Raw genomic sequence first — 26,527 nt, forward strand, 5'->3', positions numbered from 1 at the left:
TGGAGTGCTTTTTAATTGGATCATTTCTGTTCTCTAATTCTGTGTCTGAAGTCCAGTCCCACCAGATCTATATTGTTTATGTCACTGGGTTTCGGGAAGTAAGTTCACCTTTGGTTTTCATTGTTCTCATTAGCAAGTGTTAAAACCATTTTATGAGGCCAGCTTCCCTTTTTATTTGCTTTCAGTGTGAAGGGACAGTAGTTTATAAAGTTTACATGGTTGAAAATCAGCTGCACACGCCTCTGCTCCTCTACCAGTTAAGAACGATGTAGAGGTCTTCTTGCACACAAAAGTGAGAAGCCAAAATGCAAAGAAAAGAAAAGGAAATAAAAGCAATTTCAAATGTAATATCTTTAGATATTTCACAGTACCACATACTTATTAAGAACAGTTATTAAAACAATCCATCTCCATTAGCCATAAGATCAGTTTTGACTTGCCAAATATATTTATACCATATGGTCTTTGGTGTTGACTCATATTTAAATAACTTTCAGAAAAAGTGTAGAATTTGCAAAATTCACTGTGGCTGCTGATTAATTTCTGAAGTTACTCAAAGACATTGTTCTGCCTTAGAAATTTCTCAATTTTGGGGAGGGGTGCTGGGGGGGGAATGGGGAAAGCCCCATTGTGCAAGTGGATGCCCTTGTGCAGGGCTTTTGCTGACAAGGTTCAAAAGATTGACCCCACCCTTAGCAAAATTAATGCTTATAAAGAAGTTTTTTTAAGTTTCAATATTGTGTTTTAGAGTTACAGGATGTACATTACATGGGAAAGGCTCTGTAGATGTGTGAGAGATATGTATACATTCACATTTTTAAGGATGCACAGTTTTAAAAATCTCAGGAATATATCTGGGGGGGGGGGTGTGGTGTGTGAAGAAGCAGTGTTCAGGGTGCCCCATGATGGCCCCATAATTTAGTTCCTTGCAGCCTGGAGAGGCTGGATGACTTTATGAGTTTGAAGGGGTTGGAAAGTACACAAGTTGCTCATGTCCCCTGCTCTGTGGGGACCTGAGTTTAGTCCTGACAGGGTCATCATTTTAAACAGGGACAGTTGTTCCAGCCTGTGCTCAAAGGGTAACCATTATCCAGATGCATCAACCAAATTCTTTGCAATCTTTGTCAACTTTTTGTTACTTTGTCAAGTTGAGTTATGTGCCCTTTTCCAACTTTTGCTGAGGAAGGTTAGCCTGATCCAGAAAAGCATGTTGATGAATGCAGCGTGCGTGAATCACCATTGGTGACCTCGTTCAAGTCTCAGCAGTCATATTGCATCATGCTATGCCCACTTACTGCCCAAACATGAGCGGCCTCGGGGTCTGTGTCACTTTCTGTCGACATATTTACTGTGTTTTTGTGGTGATGCTATGAACTTGGACTGTCAAACTGCCCAAGTGGACCTTTGTCAATGTAGGCAGATGTGCTGTGGAGGTCACTCGTCCTTAAAAGAAACAAACAAGTGCCACTGGGTAGGCAAAAGAGAAGGAAATGCTGATTTTTACAGCAGCCTTTTGTTCCCTTCTGCACCCCAACTGTATTTGGTCTTCGGTCACCTTGTCTCAGAAATGGAATAACAGATTTAGAAAAGGTCCAGAGAAAATGGACTGCAAAATTAAGCCACAAGGTTTAGGGGCATTTCCCTATGGAGAGCGTTGGGATAAAGTGAGAACAATAACAGTAATAAGCTTGGCCGTAGTTCACAGCTGCAGGATTTATACTCTAAAGTCTGGAGTGATAAATGTTCGGGCAACACAAGCTTATGGCATCGGGGTGTGACACTTGAGCAGCACTTACAAATGTAACAAGGGTCTAATGTGACATCAGAAGGCCTGTTGCATTTGCAGGCTGAAAATGAGTTGAGGTATCTCATCAGCGTTAAGTAATTTTCTGGAATTCAGTTGAGCAAAAGTGGACCAAACAGAGGGAGAAGGCAGGAGGCAGGTAGTGCAGGGCTGCTGTGCTGGTAAATCAAAACAATATTTGGAGCAGTTCCTTGCAAGTAAAAGTTACAGTTCAGATTGCTCAAGTTGTCTTCTTATTACTACAGCCAATTAAAATAAAGGCCTATGTGATTTGCGTACCTCTAAACAATTGTACATTGAAACATCTGAACTAATGTTGGATGCAGTTCTTCTTTATGCCCACAATTCAGTGTCTGTACGGTTAGCCACAATAATATTGAAGCCAGGTGTCTGGCACGCCATTGATAATCAAAACCATTTCTGTTACCTTGCATCTTGCATCTGTCCATCTAACAATGTAAGCAGCAACAGACACTGGAAATTTTCTGTTTTCTAAGTAATGTTGAATTTTCAGTGTGGCAAGTTGCTGCCTTGGCCACAGAACAGTTATGGGTTTTGTCATGGTACATTAGTTACAATAACTGGACCATTAAAAAGGCATAGGGACAGTTAATGAGAGAGCCATTTTGATTAGAATCTAGCAATAAGCACCTGATGTATAATAGGATATCTTGGTAATTGGTACAGTTGATGAGCCTTGAGGTTTTTTGAATTTGCAGGTTTGGTTTTAAGGCTCCTCCCCAGATGTTTCTATGGAGATACCATATAAAAGTGCAAATGGGATTTCTTCAGTTCCAGTGTAAGCACGTTATGTACTTTCAAACACTGAACTCTTTTCATAAACCTGAAGCGTAACATTTATTGCATTTGACCAACTTTTCCTGTTATTTAAAAATGCTTTGAGATGGTATGAAGCAACAATAAGTTATGCATAGAACTGTGTACATGAAGGTCCGGAAATGTTTTATTTGGGTGGGAGGGTGGGATGAGTTTTTTTGCGTGTGTGAGAGGACTTTTTCTAATGAAAAATGGGAAGTTGGACAGAATAAGTTTTGAATCTGGTTTATTGAATAAGTCTTCAGACTATATAAATAAGCACAGATAGTTTGAAGCAGATGGATTCATAATTACATACATCAAATAATTAAACTTAAAAACTCAGTTTCAAAATGTCCATGGTATAAGAAAACACATACATACACTTATGAGCTACTCTCTCTTTAAGAATGATGACTGAAATGCTCCATAAGGCAAGGTGTTAAAATTTGTTGTTAGCTGCCTGTTAGCCCTTCAAATTGCTTTCTAATAATTATATACAACAATCTAAAGTTTGGCAACAATCTAAAGTTAGGCAACTAAAATTCCCATATACTATGAGCATGTATGACTCTCAAATCCTCTTGCTGGTTTTTAGATTCTTCCATCTTCTGCAGCATGCAAAATAAATTAATCTGTGCTTGAAAATGTACACACATGTGAAAGAGCAGAGCAGCTTATTTTGGTCTGTGCAAACCTTCAGTTCTGTCGGAAGAACTCAAGACATTTATGTACTTGAAATGTTCATAAATATACCAAAGAGTGCATTTTTGTATGCCAAATTATACATAATGTGACAGGATGATTAGACAGCTGTGTAGTAAGGCGACTATATTCATTTGTATTATATTCCTTAAGTAGCAAAGTAAATTTAGATTTGATCAGAAAAGAAACATTGCATATCGTGTACACACACACACACACACACACACACACACACACACACACTCACTTTCAGTTTTGTCTGGGTGGGTGGAGTGGAAAGGAAGAAAAAGTCTGGCTTCAGAATTTCTCCATACTACAGAAACTGCATTTTAGCAGCGTGCACAGCTTCTCATTTCCTTCAGCTGAAGTCTATTAACGAACACCTAGAACTTCCAATGTAAGATGAGCCAGCAGAGGAGAAATTGGCTATTAAAATAACTGATGCGATTCATTGTTTTTTGACATCCTTAATCAATGATGGCCAGTGATGGTCTGTGTTTGGTGCATGTGCCTATTTTTCTGACTCTGGTCTAGGAGCTGGAAGTGTGCATTTTGCCTCATAAACTGACTCCATCACAAGTTGTCAGGCTCTCCAATGCAGTTGGCTCTATCTAATGCTAAGGGCTTCAAGTTTAATGAGCAGGTGCATTCAAGCGTTACATGAAAAACCCAAAGAGAAAATTTCACTGAATATCTCCATTAAAAATTCCATCTTGTTTTTGGTTGGCTTTTCACCATCTTCTGTCAATGCCCAGGTCACTGCTTGGAGTTGGGGGTCATGGCAGGACTTCCGTAATGCTGCTTTCTTTATTTAGTGCCCTTGAAATGTGAACAGTATTAAGTGACAAATTATATGTTTTTTCTCATCCCTCTAAATGATCTTTAGATTACTTCTGGAACTTCTGGAGCTTCTCTTTGAGAAGTTCAATGCTGTTGCTGCTGCTCATGCCGTTGTCCTGGGGCATCTTCAGCAGACTGTGGCTTCTCCCTCCAGTCAGTATGATGGCGATATCAAGTTATATGACATGGCGGATGTGTGGGTAAAGATTCAGGATGTCTTGCAGGTAAGAACTTTAGATGTGTATACGTCTTTGGAATTTTCACATCTGCCTTTCCTTGTGGACCAGTGACAGGAATCCAGTGTACGAGAGCAGGATTTTACTAGTTTTTAAATAATAGTGAAGATGAAGGGTTGAGCTATATAAGCCGCAGAGATGCCTTAAAAAAACCCCAGCATCCTTGTGGTGAATCCCTCCCTCTGCAATGTTTAGGAATACCTACAAATGTAAGAAGGAGCTTCCTGAATCAGGCCAGTGGCCCATCTAGTCCGGAATCCTGTTCTCACAGTGGCCAACCAGATGCATGTGGGAAACCAGCAAGCAGGATTCAAGCACAAGACCACTTTTGCCTCCTGCAGTTCCCAGCAACTGCTATTCAGAAGCATTGCTGCCTCTAACTGTAGTGGCAGAGCATAGCCATCGATCACCTTGTGCTATGGCTTTGGTGCTTTTAGGTTGTGAACATATCTGCCACCATTCCGCTGGTTGGAGACACAGAAACTTAACCATGTGATGATGTCACATTCTTGGTAGTCAGGATAATCCCAAGACTAAGTGATAGTTGCTGAATGAATAAGCTTACCTATGTTTGTTCACACGATTTGATATATGCCAATAGGCTTGCTTTGATGCTATGTTTATCTGTGGGCTTGAGGCGCTTGGTTATTGGTCTAGGGAAAGGAGCTATCTGTAGTACTTGGATATTTGCCACCTCTGCCTTCATTGGCAGGTGGACCAATGGGAAGTTCTGGCCAAAATGATGCATGCTGGGCTTTTTTGTATAAGTACAGGCAATCCTTGTTTTGCGCTGGGGTGAATGGAATACGCAAGATAACAAAGCGTACAGTATGAGCAAATCAAAACATTCAAGCAGTGCTTCCCTTAGAACACTCCCAAATACAATTCTGGGTCCCACTGTGGAATCACATGTACAGTGGTACCTCGGGTTACATACGCTTCAGGTTACATACACTTCAGGTTACAGACTCCGCTAACCCAGAAATAGTACCTCGGGTTAAGAACTTTGCTTCAGGATAAGAACAGAAATTGTGCTCCGGCGGCACAGCGGCAGCAGGAGGCCCCATTAGCTAAAGTGGTGCTTCAGGTTAAGAACAGTTTCAGGTTAAGAACAGACCTCCGGAACAAATTAAGTACTTAACCTGAGGTACCACTGTAATTTACAAGCTGACACCTTGTAGACCCAAGTCTCTGTGTGTCTGGACCAGTGGCGTAGCGTGGGGGGTGCAGGGGGGGGCGGGCCGCACTGGGCGCAACATCTGGGGTTAGGGCAAATCCACGGGTTAGGGGGCGCAAATCCACGGGTTAGGGGGCGCAAATCCATGGGTTAGGGGGCGCAAATTACTTGCCTTGCCCCGGGTGCTGACAACCCACGCTACGCCACTGGTCTGGACCATAGGAATAAAATGAGCATTGAAGATGCCATCTTAAATGTGAATATGTGCTCTGTGATGCCTCCTATGATGTAACTTGCGTTCACCAAGCACTGTAATTGTGCATGATGCAGCTGTTGTAGGGGGGGAAATGTTCAGGTTTTCCGGAGTCTTAAATGTTGAAAACTGTCCTTGATGACACTGTTCAGGTTTGCATTCTGTGCACAAAGTCTTTTGCATGTCTTTCTGAAATAAAGTTTAGAATGTGGAGAGTTCTGTCTTCTTTAAAACTGACTGAGGTCCCAAGTGTTTTAATGCCCTCAATGTCTTCCTTTGCTTTGTCCTAACATCTGAAGAGCATGAGGGAAATGCTTGCTAAGTTATCAAATGTTGCATAAGCAGATTTCAACCTTCTTGTACTTGAAGGTGGGACTGCCTCTATCTCTTGTAAAAATGCCGCAGTTCAAAAACACCTGTCTCTTTCTGTCATCATGCCTCAGGTACAGCTGCTGGATAGATTCCTGCTGGGATTTCCAGTGGAGCATTGATTTGGGCTCTTTTCCAAAATGGTTCCTGCGGGGAGCCTGCTTGGTTCTGGCCAGTCTTTTCCTTAAATACAAGTGCATAACTGAACCAAGACAACAAAGGGGCATACAACCAAATATCCCAGTGGGTTATATCCTGTATGGGTCTCATTGTTCATATGCTTTACATCAAGAATGTAACATCTGTGGCCTTTCTCATTGTGGCCACAACCACTGGCTGTGCTGACTGGGACGGATGGAAGTTGGGAGTACAACAAAATTAGGAGGGGCACAGTTTCCCCTTTCCTTCCTTTCATAAATATCTGGTCAATGGCTATAAAGATATGCAGTGAAATTGATACCAGAGGCATACTGTCTCCAATGCTAGAGGTAGTACAAAGCTGAATTGCAGAATCTTGATTGTGAGGACAGTCTGTATACGCACTTTTGGTCAGTGCCCTATCCCCTTGATAAGTCTACTCTGAAGCCAGAGAGACCATTAGAATAGCACATCATTTCTTGCAGCAAAACAACTTGCTGCTATTAACATTATTCTAACGCAGAACTGTTAGCTTTGTTTCGAGCACTCATAATTTGAGGGAGAACCTTAACTCCTTTAAAAGTGAGAGTACGTAAAGCATAGCTCAGGCATATGAGATTGGTTTTGTGGGTGTCTGAATCGTTCCCAAAGACTGATGCGTTGATGCATTTTGTGAGCAGATGGGAGTAGTGGGCAGAAATTGGGTGAAGAAGCAATTGTCAAGATTAGTGCAATCACGCCTACGTGGTGTGCCGTGTGCTTTACCTCATGGCTGTGTTCCTTCAGCTTAGGGATTGTCTGTTGCAAGCGATATCTTGACCTATTAATACCCATTTTATTTTTGTAACTGTTTTTAAGCGGAGGGCTTTGAGTAGTGGAAGAAACCTTAGAGTGCCTTTAAATCAAATAAATAATGAAGGTTTTGACTGAGTAACTAACAGATGGGGGAAATAATCCTAGGATGAAGGAAAGGGAAACCAAGGTATTGATGCTGTTAAAAATGAATGGAGCCTTTCCATCTCCCTTCTCTTTTTCTACCTTTTAATCCTCTGTGTCACAAGCATCCATGTATGCAGTCATTTTAGAAGGAATGTTTGTGGGACTGTCCTTTTTAAAAATTTTCTCTTTTATGGAACACTAGGTTAAGTGCTTTCCAGAGCAGGCATGTTGGGTGTGCCTCATCGTTGAGACTTGGGAAGCTTTTCTTTTAAAAGCAGGCAGATGAAAACTGATCTTCTTGATGCGTGTCTATTTTTGTTTGTCTGAAAACATTTTTATTTTATAGCTAGTGGCAGATGGATTTGGGGCAAGAGCTAATCAAATCTAAGCTCCTTTAAGTCTGGTTGACTTCAAGATTTAAGTATGTTCAGATAGGGTTGCCATATTTTGAAGAGCAGAAAAGAGGACACATTTGCCAACTTCTAGTTTTAACTATGGATTGCTTTGACAACTCTCATTTTACATACCTATGAAAAAGAGGATGTGTCCTGGAAAAAGAGGACATATGGCAACCCTCTGTGGCACAACTGAAAGGACAGGGGACTCAACTGTTATGCAACTAAGGAGGAGGTGGAGGAGCAACACATCCTGGCAGAGATTTATCTTGGAGTTTTCACCGTGATTTGCCCCAGATCACATATTCTGCCTTGCTTAATATTAAAATAAAAGGTGCAGTAACTTGCCTTTGATTCCTATGTGTTTGCAGCAGCCTCTCAGGTGCATCCCTGCATCTGCACTCTCTAGTAACAGAGACATTAGATTTCTCTCTCTGACATTTTAGGCATGTTACTAATTTAGTTCTTTAATTTAGCAGTTCGTTGAGAGCATAATTACTGCAGTACTAAATATTTGATTGAAAAGAACAATAAGACACCTCCAGTTAAAGATGTAATAGCACGTATAAGCTACTCCAGGATAAAATGATTAATGGAGTTGTAGGCTCTTTTGGCACAATTAAGGTGCTTCTCTGAAATTTTTTGCTTGCCAAGTTGCAGAAAGCACTGCCGTTTCAGGTGTTGTTTGGGGAAGAAGGATCAGATGCAGCACAGACTCAGCTTCTTGCTGAATCTGGATTTGTCTACAGCAGGGTGAGGGGGTTGCTATGTGCCTCATTGCTTAGGGGTTTACACTGTTAACAACAAAAGCTTGAACTTAGTTCAGTAGGTAATAGGCAGGCAGTGCAGCACTTTCAACCTTGGTGTATATGTGTAAACCTGGGTATCCAACTGTGCACTCCACCAACTGCATTTTGCACTAACTGCAGTTTCCAAACTAGGCATAAGAGTAACCCCACATACAGTGAATTATGACTGACTAGTTGTGGAGTTATCAGTGTTTGCCCAGGCCTGCCCTGCATAAAATATGAAATGACCCTTAACCAACTCCTTATTTTACCTTTAGCTTGCTGTCCATTAGGTCACATATAATAATATTTTAGTGGCAGGAGAAAACTCCAAAATGGGTTACAACCCTGTGCTATTAGACATCATGACTCTCTCCTTTCCAAACCAGGGAATGGTATATTTCATTCCTCTTCTTTTCCTCTGCTTTCACATGACTGTTTGTTAAGATCCCTTGAAATATCAAAGTACCTGGTAGAATCAGTTCTGTGAACATGGACAAAATAGGCCTGCAGGAAAAGAACAAAGGAGTCAACAGCATCTAAGGCTGAGAGGACAATGCCTAATTCAGTTTCCAGATCAGTCTTACAGTTGCAAATTGAAGGAACCCCTCCTTTCTAACTCGAGTACAGGGTTCAAATCCATGCAGTGGGGTGATGGGGCTTTTGGTTTTGGTGAGTTGTGGCAGCTTGGCTAAAACGTTTGATTTGCAAGCACCCTTTTGCCCATGCGGTGCATTAAAAAAAACCTATTGCAAAGCCATACGATGGTATATTACCTGTGGGGCCTGATTCTGTACTGCCAAGTCTGTACTATCAAGTCAGGAAAAATGGCTCATCATAGGTTCAGGACAAAATGCCCAGAAACCTCTTGGCATTCAGTTTTGCAGGCCAGATGGTCAAATTCTGCAAGAGACCTGGATTTTTATAGGCCTGGTTTATTCTATCCAATTTTTTTCTTGTCCTCTTTTCCTCTAGAATCTAGTTTTACAAAATCTCTGTTGGAGAGCTTAGGCTCTAGGCTGCCTCAGTGAATCATTCTGTGCACTACACAACACTCTCTTCAGTAAATTTTTTGCAGATGTGAAAGGTTTGATGCACACGGGACATATGGCCACAAAATATGTTTGATACATATGGGAAGGGTGATAGTGGGAGACAAGGGTGACATTGGAGTGAGTTGCTTGGTGGCAAGAGCTGGGAGTGGGTGCAGTTGTTTGTTGTTGTTTAGTCGTTTAGTCGTGTCCGACTCTTCGTGACCCCCTGGACCAGAGCACGCCAGGCACTCCTGTCTTCCACTGCCTCCCGCAGTTTGGTCAAACTCATGCTGGCCGCTTCGAGAACACTATCCAACCATCTCGTCCTCTGTCGTCCCCTTCTCCTTGTGCCCTCCATCTTTCCCAACATCAGGGTCTTTTCCAGGGAGTCTTCTCTTCTCATGAGGTGGCCAAAGTATTGGAGCCTCAGCTTCAGGATCTGTCCTTCCAGTGAGCACTCAGGGCTGATTTCCTTCAGAATGAATAGGTTTGATCTTCTTGCAGTCCACGGGACTCTCAAGAGTCTCCTCTTGAGTGCAGTTGTTGTTGTTGTTGTTTAGTCGTTTAGTCGTGTCCGACTCTTCGTGACCCCATGGACCAGAGCACGCCAGGCACCTCTGTCCTCCACTACCTCCCGCAGTTTAGTCAAACTCATGCTGGTAACCTCGAAAACACTATCCAACCATCTCATCCTCTGTCGCCCCCTTCTCCTTGTGCCCTCCATCTTTCCCAGCATCAGTGTCTTCTCCAGGGAGTCTTCTCTTCTCATGAGGTGGCCAAAGTACTGGAGCCTCAGCTTCACAATCTGTCCTTCCAGTGAGCACTCAGGGCTGATTTCATTAAGAATGGATGCATTTGATCTTCTTGCAGTCCATGGGACTCTCAAGAGTCTTCTCCAGCACCATAATTCAAAAGCATCAATTCTTCGGCGATCAGCCTTCTTTATGGTCCAGCTCTCACTTCCATACATCACTACTGGGAAAACCATGGCTTTAACTATACGGACCTTTGTTGGCAAGGTGACGTCTCTACTTCTCAAGATGCTGTCTAGGCCTGTCATTGCCCTTCTCCCAAGAAGCAGGCGTCTTTTAATTTCGTGGCTGCTGTCACCATCTGCAGTGATCATGGAGCCCAAGAAAGTAAAATCTCTCACTGCCTCCATTTCTTCCCCTTCTATTTGCCAGGAGGTGATGGGACCAGTGGCCATGATCTTCGTTTTTTTGATGTTGAGCTTCAGACCATATTTTGCACTCTCCTCTTTCACCCTCATTAAAAGGTTCTTTAATTCCTCCTCACTTTCTGCCATCAAGGTTGTGTCATCTGCATATCTGAGGTTGTTGATATTTCTTCCGGCAATCTTAATTCCAGCTTGGGATTCATCCAGCCCAGCCTTTCGCATGATGTATTCTGCGTATAAATTAAATAAGCAGGGAGACAAAATACAGCCTTGTCGTACGCCTTTCCCAATTTTGAACCAATCAGTTGTTCCATATCCAGTTCTAACTGTAGCTTCTTGTCCCACATAGAGATTTCTCAGGAGACAGATGAGGTGATCAGGCACTCCCATTTCTTTAAGAACTTGCCATAGTTTGCTGTGGTCGACACAGTCAAAGGCTTTTGCATAGTCAATGAAGCAGAAGTAGATGTCTTTCTGGAACTCTCTAGCTTTCTCCATAATCCAGCGCCCATTTTGCCCATGGATCACTGCCTTGCCGTGGCGAAGGGGCTTGAAGAACTCAGAGAAGCTATGAACTACGCCGAGCAGGGCACACAAGATGAGTGCAGTTAGGCATCACTAATTTTGAAGATGAGTGGGGGCTCTTGCCGCTACTGCTCATAAGCGCATGTTAGTATAAATTCTAATGCACGGTTTTGCAGCATTCCAAGAGTTTAGAAATATTTAATGCCCAGACTGTGTTAAGCTTGAAAACAGTGCAGTTAATGTGATTAATGCCATGAGGGTCTGTTGGTTTAATATCAGCACAAACCTTTTCCAGAGGCCGCGAAAATCCCTGGCATTGCAGTTTCCTCCAAAATTGAAGGGTTTGTCCTCCTTGTTGCCTTCCATCTGGCCTCAAGTGTGCTGCATCGATGTCCTTGAAATTCTGATTGCAGTGGTCTCATTAACATTGTTCTTCCATTTAATTGGAGGATAGCTGGCGGATGGTGATTGGCAGCTGCTGCGGTTGAAGGATGTTGCTGAAGGAAAGCTTGACTCGGCTGAGAACAAAATAATACTCCTGAGGCTATTAGGCTCTTTAAAGTGAGACTTTCAAACTTTTAGCCCTTGCCTCTTTGATATTTTTCATTTCATTTCTTAAAAGAACACACTTGCTTCTTTGCTCCCCCCCCCCCATTGCTTTAGCAAACTAACAGTGATATTTAAAACAATGACTGCTTCTTTAGATCGGGTGACTTTATTCTTTGTAAAAAGTTAAAATAGACAATGACCTTTAAAGAATTGTGTGACGTTCTTGAATCTAAGGAATACAAGTTCCCTTTAGAGAAAGATTAAAAATAAAATTTGACCCTTCCTAAAATGTTTTTCATTAACTTCTGAAGCTCCAGTATACAGAGAAGGATTCTCCATCTTCTTTTGTCCTGCACCTTGAATTCAGAAATAGTTTGTCTATTAGTTCATTCATGGACTTTTGCTTTGGGGATCACAATTGTATTTTCCAAGAGTGTCCTGTATTTGCCTGATGTCCTAGCTTTGGACACCTGGAGAAAGTTCATAAGGTACATGAGCTATGAGGAAGGGGTGTAACTCAGTGATAGAGTAGATGCTCTGCATGTCAAAGTCCCCAGGTTCAATGCCTGGAATCTTCTCTAATTAAAAAGGATGAAGTAGCAGCAGTTTATAGGAAAAACCTGTAGGAGACTTCGGAGAATTGCTACCAGTTGAGTACTGGAATAGGTGGACCTAGTGGTCTCAGTATAAGACAACTTCATATATTTCAAATGTCCTAATATAAGCCCTCCCAATTCAGATGGAATAGCTTTGATTTTCAGAGGCCTATCAAGGTGAAACTCTCTGCTTCTCAATCAACCTCTGTTTCAGGCAGCAGTTGTTTTTCTGTTTTTATATTTTATGTATATACCATGTTTCATGTTGAATCCCAAGGTTTAAGGAATAGTAAACGTAACCTCAACACACATTTAATTGATGAAAGTAAGAGCTGAGCCTGGCTGTGTGAGGATGAGGATAGATGGATCAATGGCTTTTTATTTAGAAATATTGTGTAAATATCATTTACAACTGCTGCTTTGTTCCCTGTTTATAGGATTAATATTTCTTAAAATTCCCTCCCTAACCTGAATCCGATCTGATGCAGGATTAGTTGCATGATGTAGAAGTGAAGAGTTCTTAAGGCTTCCTAAGAGTACCTGAACAACATAGAATTTGGCCAATGTTTAGTTGTTTTTTTAATGATCGGTTTTTCTATGTTTTTAGTGGTTCTTATTTTTATCTGTAAGTTGTCTTGAGTCCCTGTCAGGGAAAAAGGCGGAGTACAGATTAACAACAAAAACAACAATTTGGCAATGGACTATAAAGGATGTTGTTGGTCAATGTGGCTTATACAGAATATAGTATTGTGAGTTGTTACCTGAAATACTTGAGACAAATTCTTCTGGGCTGTGAGAAAGAAAGATGCCCCTGTGGTGAACCAGGAACTATTTGGTAACTAAAAATTAGTTGGATAAAGGGAAGAATATTATAGCAATTTAACTAACAGACATCTGAGGCTGTCTCTCCACTTACCAAATTCGAAGTCCCTGCAGTGATGATTCAGCAACTGGCTATTGCCTGAAAGTGGTGTGCATATTAACTAAACTCAAGTTCTACAAATTGTAGCAGTGCTAGTCTAACACATTCTGCAATAAAAACATTATTGCAAAGAAAAGAAAAAAGACAGACAGAAAGACAGAAAGCAAGCAAGCAAAAAGCAGTAAGATGCAACAAATCCCGTTGTCAACCTATGGTGTCAGTGATATATTCCAATCCATTATTTATTCTAGTATCTGTTTCCCTTTTTACAAAAGTGAGGATGAGAAAGTAAATATGGAAAAAGCTTTTTGCACATTATGAGTGCTATATAAATGATTGATAATAATAGAAGCCCCTGGTTCCTTTTCATTTGAAAAGCCAGCATAGCTACAAAATGATTAACTTTTTTGTCCATTTGTAGAACCTCTCTCTCATCACGAGGGCATCAGTGTACCATCTATGCATTGAACGCAAAAGTCATATTAATTTTAAGCTCCATTAGAGATGCAAGGAGGAAGAGAAAGATGTTCATCAAATGGGAAAGGACTAAATTAGTAAGGGATTTTTTTTAATTTCAAGGTTCAGGAGAGTAGCACAAATAATGGAGTTCTTCTTTGTTTTGTTTAGGGAAAAGTCTCCATCAAAATGTGTCTGTTTCTGTCCTTGTAAATTGAAGTTCATTTATATTGCTGTTGTGCCTACAACTCTCATCTGAGATCAAGGCTGTACAAGCATGCAGTAAGAAATACTTTTCTTCCTGTAGAGTTTGCAGCATTAAAGGAAAATACAGGTTTATAGTGGAGGGGGAAAGGGCTGTTCATCTGGTAATGGGAAAAATAGTTCTGGTCAATTGAATCAACTTTGTTACTCTTTCTCTGGGTTGTGTGTTTTCTGCAGAAAATGCTGTGCTTGAAATTCAGTGCTGGTTGCAGTACTCAGCTTTATTTTTTAAGAGCACGTTTCCATCCCTTTAACGTTGCAGTAGTCTTGTGTGGTCAGTATCTGCCACAACGGAGCCTTGAATTCATGGGATAAAGGGGGATTATAAATGTTAACCAATGAACTCTTAAAGGTCAAGTAGGACTTCCAATGCTCACTGGGTGGGCCTTCAGTGCTTATCCTTCCTTATTGCTTGAAGAAATAAGACTATATTCTGCAAAGTTAACTACTATGGCAAGTGTGCATAATTCACTCAACTTGCAATTTTGGAACTCTTCTTGACTTACTTCTTGTGGTTTGGGGGAATGAAACCACAAATGTGGGTTAGCACATAATGTTAAACCAAACCATGGCTTAGCTTGTGGCACTGCGGCAGCAGTGGGTGTGGGGTAGGAGTGAAGTAGCCACAGTTTTTGCTCCATGTAGCAGCGTGCTTGTTGTTTACTCTTAGCCATTGTCTGGCTTAGAATTATATGCCAATGAGGCCAGCATAGTATAGTGGCTCTCAAATTTTAACAGGCAACAGGTTTCCTTGACTTCAGTTTTGCACTTGCATTTTTCTGCATACAGTGGTACCTTGTTTTGCATCCGGGATCTGTTCTGGAGCTCTGGCCGCTAGCCGAAAAGGAAGCAGGGCAAAGCTCTGCGTCTGCACATGCCATGGTGCACCTGCATCAGCTTCTGCGCATGTGTGAGCGGCAAACCCGGAAGTAACCCATTCCGGTACTTCCAGGTTTGCCGTAGACGTTCACCAGAATGGACGCTGTATAAGGCGGACTTTCGCGGAGGTATTACTGTACATGAAAAATGTACAAAGCCACAGCTTTATTCTCTTTACATTATAATCCAGAGCTTTTATTGACTGCTGTTATGTACTGAGTTGAATAGGATCCAAAATGCAGCAGTCTGATTGGTCCTAGAACAATGCAGCAGTATGATTGGTCCGTAGGAGCCACCCAATTCAGCTCCAGGTGGAAGTGAATCCACAACCTGATTGGCCTACAAGAGAAACCCGGAATTAGCCAATCACGTGGGGCCCATTGTGTAAATAATGTGTATAAAGCAGACGTCCTGGGGGAACTTCCATTCCTCCTCACCACTATGAGCTGAATAAAGAGCATGAAATCCACTCTCGACTCCGAGTATATTTCAGCTGCAAAGATTGGAGCTGGAATCTGCAGAAGAGTGTAATTCTGTTTCCTTAAAGAGGTTCCGCCCCCCCCCTTGCCAGTCTGAGAAGTCTCCTTGTTTTCCAGTTTATCAGCATCCTTTGACTGTCAGAAAACAAATTAGGCAAGGCATTGAGCAATTAATCAGCATTTGTGGTCAGGGTTTATTAGGATCATAAAATCTCAGTCATTTTGATGGTCTGAGCTAATTCATGTTTAGGCTGCTGGTGATTAGATTACGAGGTGATGAGACCTACACTTCCCGGCATCACTGCAGATGGAGAAATGATTCTGCCTGGCCTTTTCCATGTTGCTGTCAGCCTATCTGGGCAGCTGACCATGTGGGCACAATGCCCATTGAATCTCTAGCACCAGAGCTGTACAGGCAGCTGTTTTTGTTCCTCAAAATAGGGAAACTTTGTATTATCCCATCACTGTCTTGCTTCTTCCCCATGTTTGGCCATTGTTCTCTCACCTCTTCTTGTATTCCAGGTGGCTGCTAGCTCTCTAATCCCCAACATCTTGTGTCCATCCTGGCAGTATGTGCTATATTTGTCCAACCTACATGAATTATATATGACTTATCAAACCTCCAAATCTCTAAGCGGTGATTAATTTCTGGCGTTGTGACCCTGCATGTTGATTATTTTAGCTACTCTGGCCTAAAAGGGGAATGGCATTTAGGAATTTAGGAAATACTCTTTATCTCACAAGGAGCCTATAGAAACTATAATGGTATCTATTAAATTGCAGAGGAAGGTTGTTGGCTTCAAGCCTTGGGTTTGCAAAAGTTGATATGAACTGTAGAGTGGAAGAAAATTGGCAAGGCTGTGGCAGCTAGTCTCCTTTTTTGAACTATTGTAGGACATTGATATATAGCTTTCTCTCTGCCCCACACAGCAGAGAATGGTTTAGTCCACACATGCATATTTTCAAGGGATGTCTTTCATGTAGGGGTGAGCCAGCACAAACTATACACCATGAATATAACTTTCATATCAACTTTCATCATCTGCAACATGGTGGGCTGGTTCCCACTATTAACTGAGAGTTTCAATTCGAATGTGTAACACTCAACCAAGGACAATTATTTCAGTCTCAAGGTAATAATTGAGGCAAATTAAATGATTTATTGATACACAATGCTTAATTCAGGAACAGAACTTACCGTAAATGTGACCACACAAGAACAGAAGAGAAAATCCATCCAGGCAGTACAATGTGATAATCAACAGCATCGTGGAACAGTGAATAAATGAAGAACTAATACTATAGCAACGTGAACAAAGAAATCATTATAATAATGGAATAAGAACACAAAACAAAGCTACTTTAAAAAAGCAGTGAGAATATAATCAATCTCTGTATTGTCAGCCCTACACTTAATGTTCCTACTAAAATGTCCTCCAACCCTCTAATTCAAAGCATGCTACGTTTGCTAGCTGTTGAAACTGCATCACATTTTAGCACTGTTCAATATAAATTAATAGATATTTCATTGTAGCTGGTCAGAAAGTCCAAAGAACTCTCCAATAGACCAGAGCAAAGCAGTGAAGTGAGAGGGCAAAATGAAGTACAGTCAGACTGTGTCTTACTAGTGTCAAAAAGGGGTGGGGGAAGGATGGTAAGGAAGAACTCAAATGCACAAGAGTGGATCACCTCATGCTGATCAAAGATGGGACCAGACCTTTATGTCAGTTTGGAACCAAGCCCAAATAGGGACACCAGAACTTCTTTATTCTTCATTAATGTTCAGAATTTTTCAGGGAAACGTGTAACAGGCATTTCTACAATATACTTATTGTCACAGATGTAATATAAAATGAACTCAGGTTAGCATCTTTTCAAATCCAAACCGAGTGTCTTATACTTTCCTCAGCTCTGATGTGTAACCATGTTCTTCTCCTCCTCTTATTGGGTGCAGTGTACAGTTATCACACATGAAATGCCAAACTATGGTTTGGCATGATGGAAATGAGCCTTGTACTTGCTAACTCCAGGTCAACTAGTCTCTTCCTCTTGTGTGTAAATCATTTGCTGATGTATGTGAACTGGCAAAATGTGGTTTGCATATCTCCACAAACCATGTTGGGACACCAGCCTTGAACCATGGTTTGTAATCCTGGCTTACAAGGCAAGATGGAAACATACTTTGCTAGTTCAAATGTACTGGCAAACTCTGGTTTGTGTTGAAGAAGTAAACAAATGAATGGAAGAGTATGAGGAAGGGGAGTATGGAGACCAAGCAGTTGGTTCAATAATTTAGCACCAAGTTGTAGTTTGGCTTGACTCACTCATCCTTTCTGGATTTATAGCCTCAGCTTTCTGAAAATAAAGCCACTTTTTTTTTTAAGCAGTCATTTTTTTAATCTGATGTGTATAAGCAGTCTTGGTTTTTTCCATTTACTCGAAACACCCTAGTGTGTTTTTTCAGCGTTTTTGACAGTGTGTTTTAATAGCTGCTCTGTCTTGAACATTTATATTACTGTTATTTTTAAGGCAAATAACTTTGGGAGAGGACAATCACAGTGCTTGTAATGAGAGCTACACTGGATGTTGTTTCACCCAAAGGCGATGGGTGGGTAGGGAATTAGTTAATTAAAGTGAACTGTATGCTGTCACTGGTGTAATTAAATGACTTGCAAAGCTCTTTTGAGGTCCAGGGTTACCAGGAAAGATGGTGGGACAGCCTAATTTATTGGCAGCAGGGTCTCTCCCAAGTCACAATACAGCTCTAGAGCTCAGAGGTCAACAGTTGACATGATTTTTTTCACTGAGTCAGCTGCAGGAAAATTCTGAGAGCAGAGATGCCCCTTGTACATCACTTTCATAGACCTGATGAAGGCGTTTGACCTTACCAGCCAAAAGGACTCTTCACACTGCTCAGTGAGATAGGATGCCCACCTAAGCTGCACAAGATGATCGTTTTCTTCCACAATAACTTGTGTGGCACCGTCTAGTATGGCAGCTCATCCTTGGATGCCTTACCTATAAAGAGTGGTGTGAAACAGGGCTATGTTCTTGCCCCAGTTCTCTTTGGCATATTCTTCTCAGTGCTCTTATATGCCTTCAGCTTGACTGAAGACTGTGTGTACATCCGTTCAAGAAGTGCAGGGTTCTGTTCAATCTGGCACATCTCCATTCCAGGACAAAAGTGCAGTGGGTACTTATCCAAGAGATGCTGTTTGCACATGTTGCAGTCTTGACAGTGTATTCTGAGGAAGCTCTACAGAATCTTGCAAGCCTGCATAGAGTTTGGCCTTACCATCAGCCTGAGGAAGACCGACTTCCTGGGTGAGGACATCACCAGCACTCTGTGCATTATCATTGGTGGCCACATACTTGAAGTGGTAGACCCACCGTGGGCTCCACCGTAACCAGCAACCATTCCATCAACGCTAAGTTGGACAAGCGTATTGGCAAGGCAGCTACGGCAACATCTTGCGTCTCCAAAAGGATATGGAAGAATGTAATGCTAATGACCAATACCAAGATGAAGGTGTACCAGGCTTGCGTGTTGACCACACTGCTTTATGGTAGTGAGACGTGGGCGGCTTACACCAGCCAGGAGCAACACCTCAACACCTTCCATGTGCCCTGTGTCAGGAAGATTTTGGGCATCACATGACAGGACAGAGTCTCAAACAAAGATGTGCTTTCCCAAGCCCATCTTCCCAGCATGTTCACACTGCTGTCTCAGTGATTGTCTAAGCTGGCTGGGTCATGTGTACAGAATGGAAGATGGCTGGATCCCCAAGGACATTCTCTATAGGGAGCTGGCTTCAGGCACCCAGGCCCATTGGCAGACCAGCTCTGTGTTACAAAGATGTCTGCAAACATGACATGAAGGCTGGCAACATCAGCCTTACAGACAATCGCATTGCCTGGAGACGGCCAGTCAAGACGCGTGTCCATAGCAGTGACTAGAGGAGGAATGACCGCTGGGAAGAGCTCAGAGAGAAGAAATGCCATGGTGCACCTGCATCAGCACAACCAGATGCCTTCATCTGCCCCAGCTGCAACAAAACATTTCTCTCCCTTATCAGTCTCTACAGCTGCAGCAGATGCTGTAACTCTCCAATGGTTTGACTTTACACCTGAAGTCACACTCTTTCACTGTCTCCCAAGATAGACAGATGCCAACCAATCTCGGTAAGCATCCGTGAAATAGTGAGCTGGAAAGAGTTGGCCAAACACTATTAATTGTCATTGTAATGGAAGTTGTGCTGCATCTCAGGAGGTTTAAATGTTTCAAAAAAATACCCAGGATATGACCACCATCATCATCATGATCCAGGGCACTGTTTCGATCTGTTTGTTTTTGTTACATCTCTTTACCTTTCAGTCTGTTGCCTTGGCCCCAGTGATTTCACTTACTTAGAACTTTTCCTAATTAAATTCAGTTACTTCTCTCTGGCCAAATTCAGGCTGTCAATGGCTACTGGCCATGATGACTATTCTTCCTCCACACTTGGAGGCAGGAATGTTTCTTTATACCAGTTGCTGGAAACCACAGGACGGGAGAGGGCGCTTGTGCTTGGGTCCTGCTTACGGGTTTCTCAGAGGTGCCTGGTTGGGCCATAATGAGAATAGGGTGCTTGAACAGATCAGCCGCTGGCCTGATCCAGCAGGCTCTTCTTATGTTTTTAGTCTGAAACATCGTTACTGGATGGGTCTCTGAAGAAAAATTAACAAAACACCCTGATTAAAGTGACTTGTAAGCAGCAGAAGAGATGGGGGAGGGCAACAAAGGTGAAAGCAGCCGGAATCTGGACAACTGATTTTGTTGTCACAGGTTTAATCTGTGTCAGCATATTTGCCCTCTTGCCTTAAACTGCGGAAGGGCTTCTGCATATGGAACATTTGTATTATCCAAATCAGATAAAGCTTCCCAGCAGGTTGGTAAATAGATAAATCATTCTCCTCCCTTAAGCATAATATTCCCAGCCTTCCCCTATTGCTCACAAAGGGCCGTAAAAAATGAACCAGCAGATTTACAAATGATTAGCTGGGACACAATAAATGGATGATCTCACTTTATTACAGTGATTTGGTGCTGCATTTCCTTGCCGTTTAATCAGAATGTCACATGTCTGATACCCTGTTAGAAAAATTGCGTTTCCCACTCGCATTAGCTGCCAAAGTGATAAATGGCGGTGCACACTTGGAATTATTCTCCCTTGCGAGCTACTCATGATATCTTACCTTTATTGGTAGTGATGTCTTTTCCTTCCAGCCAGGGTGTCCTGTTGTTGAATAGGCTCTCATAATTTGGGGCCACATACAGCTTTATTGCTAATGATGGAATGAGTTCATTTTGGGTGCTGCTTGTCTTGGGTCATGGGGAATGAGAGGCTTCTCAACCTGTGCTGTCATATGCTGTTCAAATCCTATTCAGGGGCAGGAGATTCTAGGTTCCTTCCTGAATTCTTAGCTTTCTAACTTTTCTTTTTAATTGCTATTTACTTATGGAGGTATAAATAAGAAAAAATTGGAGCCTTCTATGATGGCCCCTTCTTTCCGTGGCTTTTGGCAAGTACATATATTCAGATTCATCCGTTAATATGTTTTTAAAATCTGCTACTTGAATCAGGGCTGAATTCTATTTGATCAAAAGTTGATTAATGTACCAATGATTCTGTTGCCTTCCCCCATTTATTTGGTCCCATTTATAGATGTGTGATAACTGTTTAAACATTATTTCTGCAGATGGGCCCAGTTTGCCGAAAAGTGATGTCATGTGATCAAGATGCTTATCCTTAAACATGCTTATGCAATTTTAATATGATTAGGATCTTATAAATTTGCACTAGGAGACATAGTTTACATTGTGGCATAAGTTCCACATTCAAGGCTTTCTATGGTATGTGTTGTGGAGTTTTTCCAAATTTCTTTCCAGTGTCCTTGAAATTTCAGTAGGGCCTAATCTGATTTAGCATGCTTACATGACTTTATAGACTAAACTGAAGTATTTGATGGGGGGGGGGGAATCACTTAAAGTGGTTTAATTGCTATTTCAACCAAAGCTTTATCTGGAAATTTATTTTTTGGAAATACAGTACTTTAAAACGCTTTAAATTAGGAGTTGGGAGCTGTTAGATTGTGGATGAAATTAGGCTTATCAGGTTTGGGGCCATAGAGATGTTTCAGCATGTTACTGATTGCGGTAATTTTTATGCAACAATTCACTTTTAGAAATGAAATATTGCATGGGAAAATATTGTGGCAAAGAGAGTGAGTAATTAAACTTCAGTGTCCATGTGTTTGTAGGATTCCAACCTTAATTGTGCAACATCAGCCCCCCCCCCCGATCTGTAAGGAATGATTTCAGATGTATTACTATATTGAGGCACTTAAATAGAATCATAGAATTGTAGAGTTGGAAGGAACCTCGTGGATCATCTAGTCCAACCTCCTACAATGCAGGAATCATTTGCCCTGCGTGGGTCTCAAACCTACAATCCTGAGATTAAGAGTCTCATGTTCTACTACTGACTGGGCTATCCAATGTAGTAGTTAATGTGTGGGTTTCACTTTGGAAATAGAAAATCAGTTATATCAATTGAACCTTCTTTCTAGCCATCTTTGATAAAGTGTATCCTGGATGAATTACTCCAAGTTGCCTTTGCAGTCATATCTTCTGATTCAAGGAGGTGAAAATCCTTAGCATAGTTTTATCCACATGAGTCTGTCAGCATTTTAACTAAATCTCTGTAGAATGATCTTCAGAATGAGTCTTCTTTACACAGGGGTTGCCAGGATAAAGTGTGGATCTTGAAACAGCTCCTCAAAGCTGTTTTGGGACAAATATTAGGTCCTGTTGAATAGGATGTCACCTTGTAGGTTAATAACATGTTATAGGAATGCACTGATTGGCAAAAGAAGCACCCCTGCTTGGATGAGGCATGTACGGTAAATCTAAGCTATGCATTCAATTGCAAATTGCTTACACTTGTTGGGAGAGTTTTTGCTGTACACTCCAGATACAATCTGTGGCCCTGCAATAGCAGATTAAATTTATTCTGTGTGCTCCAGTGGCAGTGAAAAAGGATAACGATTTCTTACAGTCAATTTAAACACATATTGATGTTCCTTGTGAAGTCATTTGAATGAAAATCCTAACATCGCATGCTGGAGCAAAGGCACCTGCACGTGGCCAAGATTCTGAGCAGATTAGGAGACTTATCTCTAAGGTCACACAAGTGTTGCTCTTGGTTCTTGAAAAAGGTATGTGTAATGTCAAATGTGATGTTCCATCCATAGGCCCCCTTGGAGCTTTCTGGACTGACCAGTACAACTAGCTAATTCAGCCATCTCAGTAATGGCCATATTGAAGCCACAGACATTACTTATACCAGCGTGGTTCAGATTTTGCCTGTGGTAATGCACAGTTACAAGGAAGGTTACAGTTTCCTGGACACATAACAAGGAGGCCAGAATAACCGTTTTTCTAAGTCTGCTACAGATTGGTAACTTCCTGTTTTATGGGATGAGATCGAACCCTTTTCTGGCCAGCTCAAGTGTTGGTTCTAACAAATAGCAGAGAGCCAATTGGCATTACAGTGGTACCTCAGGTTACATACGCTTCCGGTTACAGACTCTGCTAACCCAGAAATAGTACCTTGGGTTAAGAACTTTGCTTCAGGATGAGAACAGAAATCGTGCTCCGGCGGCGCGGCAGCAGCAGGAGGCCCCATTAGCTAAAGTGGTGCTTCAGGTTAAGAACAGTTTCAGGTTAAGAATGGACCTCCGGAACAAATTAAGTACTTAACCCGAGGTACCACTGTACCACCTCTGGCAAGGAGCTACTACTAGAGATGCCTACCACAGAATGCTCAAAATGGAGCATGGTATCCTAAATGCGTCATGACATTATGGTGTACGATTGATGAGAACAGGGCTCAGGTTGATTTATCATGGTAGAACCATCAATATCTTAATTGGGGACATCTTACTGCAGACACGGCTCTGTAACCACCATCAGATTTCAACGATGAGTCCCCTGCAATATTTTTATTTCTCCTGCCTCATAAAAGTCAGAGACTGCAAATTCAGGTGATGAGCCTTTAACAACCTAGACAGCTTCTCAGAAGGTGGAACCACCCACTTTCTAGTTCATGTTAGTTAGTTTACATAAGGTTTCAATTGGCTTGAGCTCCTTGCTGAGACAGCATCTTCCTATATCTGTCTTAAGAGGCGAGGACTTAAGCTATCAAGGTCCACTTGGAGTTGCTGAAAGTCCTTTTCTTGTCTGCACTCTGTTTAAGAGAGTTTTGGCTTGGCTTTGTCCACCTTTCACTTTCTTGACTTTTGGCTTTGAGTTGACTTTGCTTGCGTTCAGACTTTCCTTGCTTGATCTGACCTTGCCTGCCTTGCCTGACCTTTATCTGCCTTCATTAGATGATATTTGCTTCCTCTGTAAGCCTCAAGCGCTTCTGAAGCAAACAAAGTGAAGCATTATCCATGCAAAGTAGTGCATAATTAGTGATGGAATGAATTATTTCCATAACTAAGCACCTTTACCCTGAATTATGTATATCATAGAATCATAGAATTTTAGAATTGGAAGGGACCCCAAGGGGCATCTAGTCCACAAGGGTCATCTAGTCTTTAAAAGAGTAACTCAGAGTACTTACTTGCCATAATTAGCTATGGAAAGTTGTGGGAGCATACTGGGAATGTCTCCCACACAAACTGATGAAATGAATGAGTTGAGGAAGAACAGGGTTTGTGCTCTTGCAATTCTCTAATTTTATTTCAGTGGAGCAAATGCAGGAGACATTGCTTGCACCTGTGTGCACGGTCAACAGGAGGGGAAAATACCATCATATACACAGGTTGTATCCCAAAGCTGTTGTTCTGCTTCTGGCAATATTGGACTGTTTATATAGAAAACAGTAGGATTGCATTTTTCTATTCACGCTCTTGAAAAACAACAATGAAGGCCATTGGTTACAGGTTGGAGGTCTCGTTGAACATTTTCTCTATCCTTTGTGTTGGGGCTTTTCCACTGACAGTGTAATTAACAACCCCCTTAAAGATCTGGCCGATAGATTCATACGTATTAACTGAAGCTATGGAATCTGGTCCTCCAATTGGGTATTCATCATGTCCTTTAGATTACACGATGATCTATTTACTCCTGATGCGTCACATCCTTGACACATTAATAATCCCTTGAATTTCTATTTCTCATCCTAGAGCACTCCATAAATTTAACACACAGGCACACACGGATCACTGTAAGTGCCGGAGAATTTGTTGGTGCTTGCAAGCAGAACTTCATTGCTATTTAACAGAGTTCAGTGGAGAACAGTGTTTAAGAACATAAGCTCTTGCTGGGTCAGGCCAGTGACCCATCTAGTCCAGCATCCAGTTCTCTCAGTGTCCAACCAGATGCCTATAGGAAGCCGGCAAGCAGAACCTGTGTGCAACCCAACTGTCCATACTTGTGATTCCTATCAACTGGTATTCAGAGGCTTACACTGACAACGAAAGCAAAGCATATCCATCATGGCTAGTAGCCCCTGATAGCCCAATCCTCCATGAATTTAGATAATCCTCTTTCAAAGCTGCTCAAGTCGCTAGCCATTACTTCCTCTTGTGGGAGCGAATTCCATGGTTTACTATGTGCTATGTGAAGAACTACTTTGTCTTGGCAATTGTTTTACATATTTACTGAATACTATGTTCATTGTTCCCAGGTCAACAACAGTTGCATCTCACAACAAGATACAAAGAATGCTCACAACAAGATACAAGGAATGTTCAGTTTTAGCTAGACATGGAATTTAAGGAGCCTGATGGTACAATACTGAAAAAATGGGTTTTGCTTGGTTCCAAAAGATTATTAAAGTGTAAGTAAGGAACTGCAAACTTTCACCAGGCAGAGAACCTTGGGCTATTTAAGCATCTCAAGAATATGCTTAGAAGGCTTAATTTCAAAATATTTTGAATGTTGTAGGAGTTGGAAACCTTATAGCCTAGGCAAAGGTAAAAGCTGGTACAGATAAGCACAAGATGTGCTGGCTGTTGCTTATCAGTGCCATTCTAACTTGTATCAGATAGTAATTCATTTCAGGATAAAACAGTCTATGAGCAAAACTGATTTGTCGTGTTCTGTACTAAACATGATAGGCTGCCACCAATGTGTACCTTGGAGATGTGTGATCAGTTGTATTTAGATATTCAACTGTGATAAGTTACATTCTTAGCAAGTGATTTAATATCTGTAAATATGGGTCAATTGTATCATTGGCTAATCAGTTATATGTGTATGTATGCCTTTTAAAAATATGTTAACAAAAACTTGCAGAAGTGGTGGAGTCCCTAACATTTGGGCACTGGAGAGGTACTGCCGGGTGTCAAAGTGTTTTTTTTTAAAAAAAATATCAAGAGAGCAACAATATGATATTCCCACCTTATATTTGCAACTCACACAATTTTCCTGTTTGTCAAGGCTCAGGGTCCTCCTTGCACCAAGAGACTGCTCGAAGTACTGTAAACCATGGGTAGGCAAACTAAGGCCCGGGGGCTGGATCCGGCCCAATCACCTTCTCAATCCGGCCAGCAGATGGTCTGAGAATCAGCATGTTTTTACATGAGTAGAATGTGTTCTTTTATTTAAAATGCATCTCTGGGTTATTTGAGGGGCATAGGAATTTGTTCATATTTTTTTTCCAAAATATAGTCCCCCCCCCCACAAGGTCTGAGGGACAGTGTACGGCCCTCTGCTGAAAAAGTTTGCTGACCCCTGCAGTCTAAGCAGAAGAGGAGGCTTTTGCTTATCTGTAGCATTACTGGTGGGCCGGAGCCACCAGTTGCATTCTTGTAGAGGTGTTGAATCCCAGTTCTCAGGGATTTCCCTGCTTCTTGAGGGTTAACAAAATAGTCTGGTTTTTAAGCACCGATAATATACACTACTTAAAATACAGATGAGCTCTCAGTTTCATGCACCGTTGATGTTCTTTTTAACATTTACTTTTATGTAAGAAAAGGATGTCCTTTGACTATTTGTCATTTTGTGGCTTAGTTCTCCAAATGAGAATGGAAGCTTTCCTGATGATCTGGGCAGGTTTGTTGAAAGAATTATTTAAGTAAAACACATTCTTGTGGCTTTCTTTTGCAGGGGAAGTGTAAAAAGCTAGTGTGTATTG

General features: G+C 41.6%; 1 protein-coding gene across 1 annotated transcript in view; it reads left to right on the forward strand.

The window, feature by feature from the left end:
• The window catches only part of EXOC4 (exocyst complex component 4), a 345,430-nt gene that overhangs the window by 54,646 nt on the left and 264,257 nt on the right, over nucleotides 1-26,527 (forward strand). The window contains exon 7 of the mRNA XM_083572619.1: nucleotides 4,212-4,389. Within this exon, the coding sequence (XP_083428745.1) occupies nucleotides 4,212-4,389 (178 nt within the window). The remainder of the gene's footprint in view (nucleotides 1-4,211; nucleotides 4,390-26,527) is intronic.

The sequence above is a fragment of the Podarcis filfolensis genome, assembly GCF_964270895.1.
Source record: "Podarcis filfolensis genome assembly, chromosome: 10".
Taxonomy (NCBI): Eukaryota; Metazoa; Chordata; class Lepidosauria; order Squamata; family Lacertidae; genus Podarcis; species Podarcis filfolensis.